Raw genomic sequence first — 13,180 nt, forward strand, 5'->3', positions numbered from 1 at the left:
TCCATCAGTGCCACAGGATGGGACATCCACCGTCACACAGTGACACAACTGAGAACAGCACAGGTCTATGGAGAGATTTCCAGCCATGCCAGAGGAGCACAGGACGCCCTTGAGATGAAGTTGTGGTATCCAAAGCAGCCAGGCTTGAGGCAGAAATGAAATCCTCCAGCTATGCACACTCACCCCCCAGTCTGTCACTGTGTGTGTCACCAGCAGCGTGTGCACGTTAGGGCAGAGGAAAGCGGGGAGGGAGGCAAAAAAATCCAACTAACCCAGAGCAAGTAGGCACAGTGCGGCCGAGCTCCCTCCGGCGGCCGTTCCCTCCGGCACTGCTGCAAGCCTGGACGCTGTCGGTGGCGCGCAGGAGCGGGCACATCCCGCACAGACACACAGCACAGCACACCCTCAGACGCACGGGTGGGAACAAAGGGGGAAGGAGAGGAGGGCAGACGTGATGGAGGAATGAGGTGGCTCTTCTCCTGGCAGGGGTGCCCGGATCCGCAGCTCTTCCAGTGCCCTACGGTCCACTGGGAGAGAGGGTGCGGGGGCTTTGGCAAGGTGACGGTTACATAAAGAAGAAGCTACAGAAAAAAAGAGAAAAACAGAAGAGAAAAGAAACAGAGGTTCAGAATTGAAATGAAAAAGTGAGGGTGGAACAAAGGAGGAACAACATTTTTAATATCAGTCACGGGGGAGGGAATGTACTGGACAGGTGTCACACACATCAACTCTGGCCCGAGCTCCCCAAGACACCAGCTGGGGTGGGGACCAGGCTCATGACCACCACAAGAAGCGACTGACAAACAGCAGCACGAACCTACAGAGGCACCTCAGAGGCACAGAATAACCTGCTGGGGAGGCAGAGGCTGACAGGTGACCCTCCTGTCACCCCGCCACAGAACAGCAACAGCAAATGTCACAGAGGCCACGCAAAGACCAAAGCTTTGGGTAAAAATATATTTCCTCTCCCCACTTCAAGTGTTGGCACTATGTGGATCTGCAGCCTGAAGCATATACAAGAAATAACTGAGCTTATGCTAGAAGGTTATTATTCCATCTGTAATTCAAAAACTGAAATATTTTAACATCAAATAAAGTGACAATATCTAACAGATGCATACATATCATTTGCATTAACACTGTATGTAGGTTACACAATCGTTTAGTTACAAACATGGGTTATTTTCCAATAGCAAGGTAATAAAGTCCTACATCTATGGTTTAAGGCAATCAGGATATTAAAATACAAGATTTCTACTGCTGTTCACAGCTTTGTTTCCCATTAATTAAAAAACCCTTCATATTTGTAGAGCTCTGTGCTGGCACACGCTGGTGAGAGCACCGCAGATCTCACACCCTGCACATGCAGCCCAGGCCCGGGGAGAAGGGACACAGAAGGGGACTGGAGTCACACGGACACAGCTGAGGTGGTCACACACAAAAAGACACTTCCATCTGCACTGGGAGGGGTTGGGAGAAGCAGAGGAGAGCTGCCTGCAGAACCATGGGCCCTGTTTAACACAGATGTCCTTCCAGGGAGACACACAGCTCCCTGCTGGGATTTCAAGCTGTCAGGAGCACATGGAGGGGTGACAGGAGTGGCAGCTCTCCAGTTGGAGAGGAGCCTGGCGTGGGTGCCAGCGCCTGCTTTCCCCTGTGGCTCCCGCAGCGCCACAGGAGATGCATCTCAACATGATGCATTTCACAACCATGAGCTCCAAGGGCACCTTCCTACTCACTGCCCCCCCAGCAAGGAACAATGTCGTCCCCAGAAGGTTCTTGGGGACAAACCCTTAATCCGTCTCCTCCTCTCCCACTGCCTGCCAGACCCACGTGTGCCCCCTCTCTGCAGAGCAGCCACAGCCCCTCACAGAGACCTGGACTGTCTTTGCTTTTCCATTCTGGGGGTCTGCTTCATGCCTTGGGAACATCCCCATCCCAGAAAAAGCACGTTTCAGTGGGCTGTCCTGCTCCTCTGTATTAGCCTAAGGACTGAAATCCACCTTGTGAGGAACGTGCAGTTTTAGAGGGGCATTAACCACCCCACTTGCAAGTGAGTGACTTGGAGCATCTCCCAGAAAAGCACAGCTGCTCTCCCATCAGGAGCGAGGCAGGAAGGGTCAGTCTCTTCCTGCTGTACTTACATGCAGAGGTGAAAGCACATCCAGCCAGACCCGAGTCTATCATTCACTCCATGCACATCAGGGGCTACTGGGAAAAAAGGCACAGGGAAAGGAAAAGCAACAAGAGCAGCAGGAACAAGCTAAACATGGCCCAGAGGGGTTCAAGATGGGGAAAAAAGTAGTTTCCATCTCCTTTGGCAAAAAAACCAAAACAGTACCTTTGACATCTTCAAGTTTGTGGTTTATTCCCAGTTTCTCCAACACAGCTGGTTTTCTGCTGGAGAAAAACTCAACCAAAAAGACACTAATGCACTTGGCCACAGCTTTCTGTCAAAAAGGAAAAGCTCAGCTCAGCTGATTTCCCCTGCTAAACATCCCTTGAAGGGCTGTTAAATGAAGCAGGAGAAATAAATGTTAAAATTAAGTTTTCTACTTGGCACAAAACACTGGTAATTAAAAAGATGACATGCATAGAGGCAGCTGAAGCAAAGCATATTGCCACAAGCACTCGGTGATGGGCATGTGATGTGACTGTAAAAAACTCATGCAAACAACTCAAACTTCTTCCTTCATAACTCAAGATTTCAAAGCTGGGTTTGCCAGAAGCCACAAGAAACAGAATTTCATTTTTCCAATTAACCCTGCAGCAAACCTATTTAACCCGATGAAAAGTGCATAGTTGGCAACTCCAGGAGGGGAAAAAAACCAAACCCAAACAACAACAACAAAAGGATAATAATTTTAAAAACTACTTTAAAAAAATAAAAAAAAAATTATACATATTTTTTAAAAGGATAAAAAGGTTAACTGCTTTATTTCCAGCTTATTTATCAATTTTTGCTGTCTACCAAGAAATGGTTCATAGATATTCTCTTCCTAAAGCCATGTTTAAGCAGTGAGGGTTAAAAAGCAGGACAACCCATAAGCTAACCTCCAAGCACCTCCCAATCCAACACCTGAGGAAAAAGTGATTAAAAGAAGTGAGAAGTCTGCCTTTTCTTTTCTCCCCAGAGAAATTCCATCCAGAAGCAGGCAAACAGCTGCAGTGGGAGACTCAGGTAGGAAGAGTTTTGTGTAAGAAGGGTTTAAAGAAGGCTTTAAAGAGACTGCCTAGCTAGGATGTGCTGGCTGTGCACTGGCAGAGGAAGAAATCCAGGAGTCACAGGGTAAGCACGGCTTGCCACTCCTTGGGAAGGAAGGGAATGACACTGTCTGCAAGCAATGGCATGGAAAAAACACTTGAAATACCCCCATTTCCACTGTGTGCTGGCCAGAGAGCAGGGCCTGGCTTATCCTACAGCTCCTTGGCATGTCCTAGGAACACCTGAATGCGACATTATTCCTGCTGCAGGAGGGCTGGGGGGCAGCACAGAGACTGTGTCCAGGCACCTTCTCTCCCTTGACCTGGAACTGTGGATCCCACATACACCTGGAAGTTCCAAGAGGATGCTGAAGGCTCTACCTTCCCCCTGCCCAGGCATTTGATTCCATGAGGGCTGCTAAGCCTTGTTAAGATCCTGCTCCTTGGAAAGCAGGCAGGATTTTAAGGGAGGCTCCAAAGGTTTGAGGCAATGGTGCAGGGGGAGCAGTGCTGGGAATGGTCCCTCCCCAAGGCTGGAAACCAGGCCAGGGAGGACAGCAGGAACAGGAACTACACAAATTATCATGCAAATGTCACAGCATGCAGGGTCAGTTACACTGGGTTATCTGCACACACCCCCCTCCCTCTGCCCCGTGGGACTGGGGCTGCTCAACACATCAGCCCCTCGAGGAACGTGGGTCAGGCTAAACTCCAGCTCCAGCCACGGCCTGGGCTGGCTGGGACATTCCTGAACCACTCACTCCCTGGGGATCCCACAGCACAGCCAGCAGCACTGAGGGCACCTGAGCCAGCCAACACCTGAGCTGCTGACAGCCAACTCTGACTCTTGGTTCAGACTGGGGGCCAAAAGTAATTTACTGCTGATGGTCTTGGTGAGAAAAATGCACGGTGTCATCATGGTTACCTTGTCCCTCCACCCACCCCTGAAATTCCAATTGCACAGTCCTGCACCCAATCCCTCTTCCTTCTTGTTCCCACTATGTTATTAGATGAGTTAATAGTTATTCATGTTAAAAAATGGAAAAAAAATATAAAAAGAAAACAGATGGCAGAGACACATTACTGCAAAAGCAGGTGAATGCAGGAACATCCTTGGCTCGACAGGCTTTATGTGAAGCTTGCACTGCAAGTTAAAAAACAGAACAAAAAACAAAAAAGTTAGCACTAATTGAACTCAAAATGCAAAAAAAATAAAGAAAGCCAGGAGAGCCAACACCAGCAACCCGCTCCGGTGGGTGGGCATGCAGATGGATTATGGAATTACAAAGAAATTCAACCTCAAGGCTGGGCTCTACTCTGGCCTATGACAAGCAAAAGTAAAAAGAAAAACTGCAGACACAGAAGTACTGACCAACCAACCCTGTAAGCTGGCCCAGGTGACAGCCTGTCACCACAGAGCTCGGTGGCTTTGGGGCTCACTTGTTCCCAGCTGGGACACGGGTGCAGGGGGCCAGCTTGGGGTACTCGCCATGGACATCCTAGCAGGATAGCTCAGGTATCTCACACCTGGACACCAGGATGTCTCCAAGCACTTGGGCTTTCACAGTCAGCTCAGATCCTTCAGGCACCACCAAACCCCTCTTTTTACAGGGTGTTGGGCCAGGCCCTGACAGGGGTGTTGTAGCTCTGGGACTGCTTTGGGACTAGCATGGTCCCTGATGGCCAGACCAGGCACATTGGACTGGAAACTTAAGTGGAAAGGAACTGGGGAAAAGAAAAAAAGGTTTTACACTTGGCTTTCAGAGGCAGCTTTTAATAACTGGAGACAGAAGCCAAGCAGATGGTCCTGGCTCCTGGGGGGCTGCGGATGAGCAGCAACAACGGCACATGTTGAGGCATGTGGCCATCCAGCCTGCAGCAGGCCAGCACCAGAAGGCTGCTTGCCTCTCCCACTGGCTCTGCTGCCAGGAGCTCTCTCAGACTGGTCAGGTTGGAAGCACAGTCCCCTACAGCAGGGGCTCAGCCCCACGTCCAGGCAAGTGCCAGAGTCTGCTCTGCAGCCACCCCTTCGGTGCCTGAGGGACACAGGTGTGCTGTCCCCAAACACTGCTGCTGTCAGACCACAGCCCCAAACTTTTTAGATAAAAAGAGTACAAGCTAGAGAATTTTTGGAGGAATAGTCTGGAAATCAAGAAGGCTGAGCTCTCCTTCATGGAGTCAGGCCAGCAGAAGATTTTACCCTGAGCCTTCCCTCCAGCATGCACACCACAGTGGGAAGTCTCTCTTGCCTAAATCAGAGAAATCCAATCCCACCTTGAGAAAAATCAAGCATTCCCATTAATTACTTTGTGGGGAGGCTGTAAGGGTCAGGCATGGCAAGGCTTTCCTCTGGCAACTGCAAAGAAGCACCACAGGCCATGGCAGCAGAGAGAGAGGTTGGAAGCCTTAACTACACAAACTGCAGCTCCACATTAGAGTGCAAGGAGAAACTGAAAGCCTCCAGAAAATCAAGGCAAGCTACAAGGCAGGAGCATCAGCATTTCCCTTGAAAGCTTCTGTTAGTAACTCTGACACTAGAGAACACCTGCAGCAGGTACAGCACCTGGCATGGAGCGACACAAAGGACACACTAAAACACGGGCATGTTCCTTGAGGCTGGATTTCTGTGAACGCAGCAGCAAAGCAGAACCTGTGTTTGTCACGGTCCCAGGGAACAGCCCTGTCTCACCCATGAGGCTGGAACCAAACAGGAGCTCACACTGACCACCCAAAGGGACAGAACTCCCCAGGCCATTCTGTACTGCACTGGTCTTACAGCTGAGAGACGAAAAAATCTGACTGCACAGTTCTTAAAAATACTAGGCTAACTCTGAGAGATAAGGAAAAGGGTCTTCAAAACTTTCTATTTTCTTTAGGGAATACATCACCATGTCTGAGATCTCGGGTGAGAGAAGATGAGTGTCCCAGCTATCTATCTGCAGCAGGGGGTTTCAGCATGCCTGGGCCTTAGCTGCCGCCACTGGCCCGTTCCAGTGCTCAGCCCGACACCCCTGGGTCTGGTCTGTAAGGATTTCTCCCCGAGCAGAGTGTGCAGCATGCAGCACTCCATGGATCCTGGCAGGGCCCAGGGCCAGGTCCTCGGGCAGCAGCGAGCAGCACGGCTCCATAGGAGCTACATCAATTGACAGCAGCCGAGGAAGCGGCCCCAGGCCCTGCCCACCTGCCCAGGCACAGAACCAGAGACAGGGCCATGCAGCGAGGGTGCAAGCTGTGAAACACCAGCACATCTGCTGCACAGCTGCTGCCACACAGCTCAGGCCAGCTGCAGCTCCCAGGCTGGCACGGGAGACACATGGGTCTGAGGCACAGCCCTGCTGGCACTTGGCTCTGCCAGGGGTGACACCACCCCTGTTACTCTAAGGAACACCCCATTCTCTCCTGGGCAGTGAAAGCAGTGTGGAACTGTCGTTTTTGTGTGTGGGTTAACCAAGTGTTTTCCAATGAGATCTGCTGCATCCCCAGCCTTCCCAATGGCAGTACCAACTAAGCACCCTTAGCACAGGTGACTCACTAAGGACTTGCATGAGCACCCTCTTACTAGGAATGGAAAAAGCCAGGGGAGGGCAAAGGATCACATTCCTAGGACACAAATATAAAATAGTAAAAAACAGTTCCAGGATCTTGACTAAAAGGTAAAGGTTACTTAGCTTATTATGTCAACTTGATACAACCACAAACGCCATTTAACCACAATTACAGTACTGTAGTAGTTTGTTTTTCTAAAAAAATACAAAACCAAAGCTTCTTGTCTTTAAAGCAAGCTTCCAAGTCATCACTTTTGGCACTAGCATTCCCCATGTAAAAATAACATGGTGGTTTTGGTTTCTAATTTACTTCTACTTACAACTACAACCTTAAGGAATGGGAACTGGAGACTACCGGTGAAAGAAAGGACGGGTAGCAACTCCCTTAATACTTCTGGCTCAGGCAGATAAATCTGAGTCCAGAACATCCCATAGTTCCAGAAGATGCTGAACAGATCACAAATCAAAACTCCACCATCCAATTGCCCTCCCACACCAGTCAGACTTGAAGATAAAATTTGAAGGTACTCTTCTAGAGAAAAATTAAGATCATGTCCCCGGCCCACCCTTTAGAAAAAAAAATATTTTATTTGATCAGGCTGAGAAAAGGCCTGTTTCCAGTCTGGTAATGGGGAAAAGCAAATACAGACATGCAGCAAGGAAGAAAAAAACAACCTCCCAAAATTTATAACAAACCCTACAAAGGGTTTGGGTGACAACCGCTTACTTTTTCTTGTCCTTGTCTTTCTTGGTTTGTTGAGAACCTGCCTGCTGAGCCTGTGACTGTAATAGCTGAGCTGCTGCCTTCTTCTTTTGAAAGTTGTTCAGCTCTTCCTCAAGTTCCTTCTTTTTGTCTTCCACCTTTTTCTTCTCTTCTTGGTGAGTTCTCTTTAGATGGTCAAACTTTTCGTGAAGCTGCCGGGACAGAGACAGTGAGAATTGGCTGGGAAGAGAGGAAGGAATGTTCCACCCTGATTTATGATGCCCCAGGTATTCCTGCTGGCACTGAGGCCTCCCTGCACTGCCTGCAGGCCATCAGCCTGTCCCCATTCTGCCTGACTTGTGAGAAAAGCCCTGCAGGTAACACTCACTGGCACTCGAGAGAGCAGGAATTCCCATAGCAGCAGCACCTCCATATTGCATCCCTCAGTGCTTGGTACCTTGGTACTCTATCAGGTTAGTGCAGAACAAGGGAACTTGGGCACTGAGGGCACTGTCTGCACCTCTGCAGCAGTACAAGGCTTGAGGAGCAGCTTCCTGCCCCAGCAGGACATGTTCTCTAACAGCCCTGCCCTCACAGTTACAATATACTCACATCCTTCTCTGCTTCCTTCAACTCTGCTTCCTTCTCCTTCACTCGCATGACAAACATCTGCCTCATTTCGTCCTCCTTCTTCTGGAGTTCGCCCAGGAATTCATTCCTCTTTGCTTCATAAGTCTCTTGGAGACTGTTAAAAGCACACAAACCCCAGTCAGAACAGTGTTTCAAGCACAGCCAGGAGCTTCCAGCCCTCGGAGACCTCAGCACTTAGGCTGTCGTGTCGCAAACCACGGCAGAGGCTCCAGCAGAGGCAGCATCAGCCCCGTGAAAGCCATGGCAGCTTGCTAGGTGGCAGCAGTGGGAGGCGAATGGAAAGGAGGAGCCGAGCTCCCTGCACAGCGTCCCGCGCATCACTCAGCAGGCAGGGCGGCTGTCCTGGAAGAGAAGCAGCCTCCACACAAGTGCCTGCAGTAATCCCCGATGCCCACGGGGCCGGTGATCCCTCGGAGCCACACCGCATCTCTTTTCCCTGTGTTTGTGCCAAGTCTGCGTTCCAAATGCAAGGTCTGTGCAGCAGACCCGGGAGAAATCTGCCCCTGGTGTAGCTCATTAGGCACGACACTGACACAGAGCAGAATTCATTTTCACTACTCATTGCTGATAGAGTCACATCAGGAGCTTGATTTAGATAACACCATCCTGGGAGACCTCCCTTTCTCCTTTGGCCTTTGCAAACCATCAGCAGCCTTCCTACCCCAAATAACCACATGACTGGATTCCTTCATTCCCTCTCCACTCCTTGGCATTCCTTCATCTCCCCAGCACTGAGATAGGCAGTGAAGATTTGGGACATGAAATACGTTGTCCATGTACCTCTGAGATTTTTAAAGCCTCTTAGGAACTCTGGATGCCAAATTCCTCTTTTGTTTTATTCCTTAAATGGATTTGGATAGCCCAGCCATAATGATAGTGTGGGAATGATAACTATTTCCCCCAAGAGGCTTTTCTGAAAAAGCATTTTTAAAATGAAAACTCCACTGAAGTCACACAGACACGTTGCATCCATGTGCCTAAGGAACACATTAACTCTTGGGCCAGTGGAACACCCTAATTCCAACAAAGTTAAGTTTTTACTTTTCCTAGCAGTGTCGGGGGGGTTTGATGGCTTTTTTATTGGTTGGGGCTTTTTTAGGGGATGCAATATTGAGCTGGGGAACACAACTTGTCAGATTATCTCAAGCCTTGTATTTAACTCTGCTAATTAATAGGCACTTCAGTTACCTCCTAAAATACCCTCCAGACAGGATGCCCAGAGCTGTTCTGGCACAGCACTGGCCGCCCCAGAGAAATCACACCATTCCACATGACCACACCAGCTTCCTACACATGGAAGCAAAAATACTGATTCTAAAAACTACAAAAATCCTTTCGTGGGAGAGCAGGGCAAGAGCTATCTTTGGAGTTTTAGCTACATGCAGAACCAGACCTCTCACAGCATACAGTCTTCAGGAGACTCAAAACAAAACCTCGCTAAAATTCAGTGCTGGATTTAATGCTCTGACTGCGGACACTGAAACTTCAATTCCTTGTGAAGGATGTGGCAAAGCCCAAGGGCAGGTGAGCCTTTGCTGCTCAGTGAGCACAAACTGAATCTGCAATTAGTGCCACGGTGTCCTAGGAAGCAGCAGAGCCTCAGAGAGTGAAACAGAAAGCTCTGCACGCAGCTCGTGGGATCGTGGACTGCAAACCACTCCTTCCAAAGTTCACTTCCAGAAACACCATGCTGGGTGATGGGCAAGCAGGAAAAGCCTGGCAGGAGTGAGAGGGGCAGGGGCTTCCTGTTAAACTGTCGCAGGTTCAAAGCTTCATTCTCTGCTGCAGTGACTCTGACTTCCAGAGGAGCCAAGTTCTCAGAGAAACAGGCCTGGCAACTCCCAGGCTGCATGTGAAAAAAAACAATTATAGCCCTAAGGAATAACAGTCCAAACCAACTGGGATCCCTGCTGCTTCTCACAGGCAAAGATGACAAGGGAATTGGCTTTTAAGTACACAACCATATGAACCTAAACTACAAGAGTAACTTGATTTCCCAACACTCCCCCACACACTGAAGGATGCCCTGGCAAATAATATTATTTGAAAAAGGAGTATTTTGAAAAGCTCAACCAGAGCAGCAAAGAATTCAGCCCACAACAGACAGAGGACAGCAGAATGGTCTCTGTGCAAAGAGACCTCATTTCATGGGGCTGGTGCCTGTTGGGATCCTGGGGCTCCCTCCCGACCTCTTGCAGCCTGGCCAGGCAATGTGGGGGTCTCAGACAGCAGCAGTGCCCCTTTTCCACACCTCACAGAAGCTCCTACACAGCACCAAGGCTTTGCTGGGACCTCCTGCCCTGCTCCCCCTGAGATTTGCCAAAGGCTCCCTGCTCCTGGCTGATGCAAGCTGGCTGAAGGGCAGCAGTTCCTGTGGCTCCTGGGGCCAAGATGCAGGGAAAAGCATCCTTTTGATCCCTGAGCTCAGAGAGAATGTCTCCCTCATTTCAGATATACATCAGCCTCGGCCAAACAGCTTGGGATCATAGGTTTTGTTTGTTTATTGGAGGGAAAAGGCACCCAGAGTGAGCTGCTCTGAACTAGCACGTACCAGATGGAGAAATTCTGTACATTTTCATTTCCTTTCTACTTATAGCTTGGTCAAAAGAGGCCTCGTGTACAGGAAGCAATGGAAATTCCTCAGATTCCTCCAAAGGAAGGGCTGAGCCCATCTTAAGCCATTGCTCTCCAGAAAGGAAATCCAATAAAGCTTCACACTTGGGCTTAGTAACAGAACTGGGCTTGACTGATTCCAGCCAGGTTTCTGCTGCAGAAGAAGTGCAGCTGCATCAACTCAGTAAGTCAGAAACAAGACCCCAAACCAATGCCAGCCCCTGACACACATGTGTGTTACAGGGGCAAGCCCCCACCGGTGCACTGGAATTCTGACTGCCTTCCCCAGGAGGCAGAGAGGACATGGAACACTGTGAGGCAGGGGGTGCAATTACTGGGGAAAAGCTGGGGAGGAATGGGAAATAGGAAATGAAGGGAGAAAACAAACACTCCCTCCCAAATTCCCACACAGCTGCTGTCCCTGGCTAATGGCTTGGGCTGCAGACCAATAAAGCTGTCTGACAGAATGAACTATGTGTTCAGTAATCAGCCAAACCTCAGGCATGAGACCCTCTTCACAGCTCACCTTGGGCCAGCTGTGAGGAGCTCCAGGAGGGTCAAAAGATCATTTACCTCAGCATGTCCCCAGAGCATGGGCCACCTTGCTGCTGCACAGACATGGCTGCACTTTTCCTCACCAGAATTTCAGGCAGCCCTGAGCAGCAGCAGAGCAAGCAGACTGCAGAGCACAGCAGTGCCTGTGTTGCACATCCCTACCTGAAAGGTTTGCTGTCTGGATCTGTGTCCTTGAAGCCCATCTCTTCCAGCTTGCAGCGCCTGTACAGCTCGTAGTGCCGGGTGTGCGTCTGCTCCCGCAAGTCCTCCATGTTCACCCGGATCAGCATCTCCCGCAGCTTCACAAAGTCACAGTGGTTTTCATTTTCCACTGCAAAAATGACACAATATCCACAGGGAGAACATGAAACCCGGGAGCTGGGCTCCCCCCTTCCCTGGATCTGGGCCCCAGTGCAGCAAACCTCAGAGCACAGCTCCGAGTCAGCCCGCACCAAAAGGCCCTGCTGAACTGGGGCTGAAGCCATCCCACGCCAGCACGGGCCTGAGTTCAAGGCCTGCACTGGATCTGCACCATCTGTGCATTGCCCATCTGTCACAGGGCTCCCACCTCCCCACCCATTTTGGCACCAGCAAAGTGATGATCTGTTTGCTCACAGGATTTCACTTCCCACCCAAACCCACTCACAATCCTAGCACTTATAGGGGCTTGCAGAGGCCAAGTCTAAACTCAATCTCCAGCTATCTGGTCCTAGTCTTCTGGGAACAGCAAGAACCCAGAAGGACACAGGTCAAGTCCAAGACCTCCCAAATACATCAGCTTCTTTCCTAACCGTTTTTCCCAGTACCATCCTCTGGTAAACACAGTGGAAGTCTCTGAAGCTGCTTCAGGGGCAGCTGGTATTACTGAGAAAACAGAGAGTTTTACAGAACTTCAGTGTGAATGCTCCCCTGCAGCTTCCTGGGCCATTCTCCAATGGGATACACAACTGAAGCCACAAGGAGACCATCACCATCTCAATTCCGTACTTCTCAGTGCTAGCTGGAAAGCAAGGATCAGGTCTGGATTTTTGGCAGCTTCAGTAAAGCTTGGGCTGCAAACAGTGTCCTGGCCAAATTCTGCCCTCCTGCAGGAAGGAGCTTTTGGCTTCATGTCCAGATGCCCATGCTCAGATCTAAGCTGTGCTCTCTCAGATTTTGGTAAGGGCCATCCAGAGATGGAAGTAACAGAACTGGTTATTCTTGGATAAGAAGGGGACGGGGTGAGAAGGCCTGGCTCGTGCCCTTGGTAACATACCCTGCACAACACCCCAGGGGTACTGCCTGGCTTTCGCCATCTTGTTGCCAATCTTCACTTCCTCAGTGCTGCCAACCACGGCAAAAGGAAGGTGGACCTACAAAAGGAAAGGGACAATGAGGCCAGGGATTTCCTTTGCTGCCTTGCCAGAGATTGTTTCTCAAGAAAGCTGTTTACTGGGGCAGCTCTGCTAAATTTAAGTTGTTTAAACACCTTTGCAATTTGTCTGGTTCCAGGAAGAGCAACAGGACAATCTGGATGAGAAACCTGATCAGACTTAAAGCCCAAAATTCTGAGGTTGTAAAAACACGAGATACGTACATTGTTTTCCATTTAATTACAAAGCACTACTGTCTTAAGCACAGAACAAGTCTTACAAACTGGAACTGAATTTGAACACCGAGAAAAAAGAATCGTGAAACAATAAAAAAGAAAATACACTAGATCTTCTCAAGGAAGGCAAAATTCAGGGGGATTTTGCTGCTACAAAGAACTGCTAATGCTTCCTCTTACACAGGGCAAAGCTGTGAGCAAGGGGAAGAGCGGAGCTGACCCAGCCCTGGCTGACACATCTGAGTCATGGAGCTCTGCTCCGTCCAGGTCTCTCTGTGGGTGTGGTGGCGGCAATCTGGGATCTACTCCCAGAAGTGTGGC

At 49.8% G+C, this 13,180-nt stretch overlaps 1 protein-coding gene across 3 annotated transcripts in view; it reads right to left on the reverse strand.

Moving 5' to 3' along the window:
• Positions 1–1,038: 1,038 nt before the first annotated feature.
• SEPTIN11 (septin 11) overlaps positions 1,039–13,180 on the reverse strand; it is a 41,611-nt gene continuing 29,469 nt past the window's right edge. For all 3 annotated transcript variants that reach the window (XM_059469867.1, XM_059469868.1, XM_059469869.1), the window contains exons 6-10: positions 12,527–12,623; positions 11,434–11,602; positions 8,065–8,197; positions 7,477–7,664; positions 1,039–4,348 (exon numbers count right to left, since the gene is read on the reverse strand). In XM_059469867.1, coding sequence (XP_059325850.1) covers positions 4,333–4,348; positions 7,477–7,664; positions 8,065–8,197; positions 11,434–11,602; positions 12,527–12,623 — 603 coding nt within the window. In that variant the 3' untranslated portion in view covers positions 1,039–4,332. The remainder of the gene's footprint in view (positions 4,349–7,476; positions 7,665–8,064; positions 8,198–11,433; positions 11,603–12,526; positions 12,624–13,180) is intronic.

Source organism: Ammospiza nelsoni, chromosome 4 (genome assembly GCF_027579445.1).
Source record: "Ammospiza nelsoni isolate bAmmNel1 chromosome 4, bAmmNel1.pri, whole genome shotgun sequence".
In the NCBI taxonomy this organism is placed as follows: domain Eukaryota; kingdom Metazoa; phylum Chordata; class Aves; order Passeriformes; family Passerellidae; genus Ammospiza; species Ammospiza nelsoni.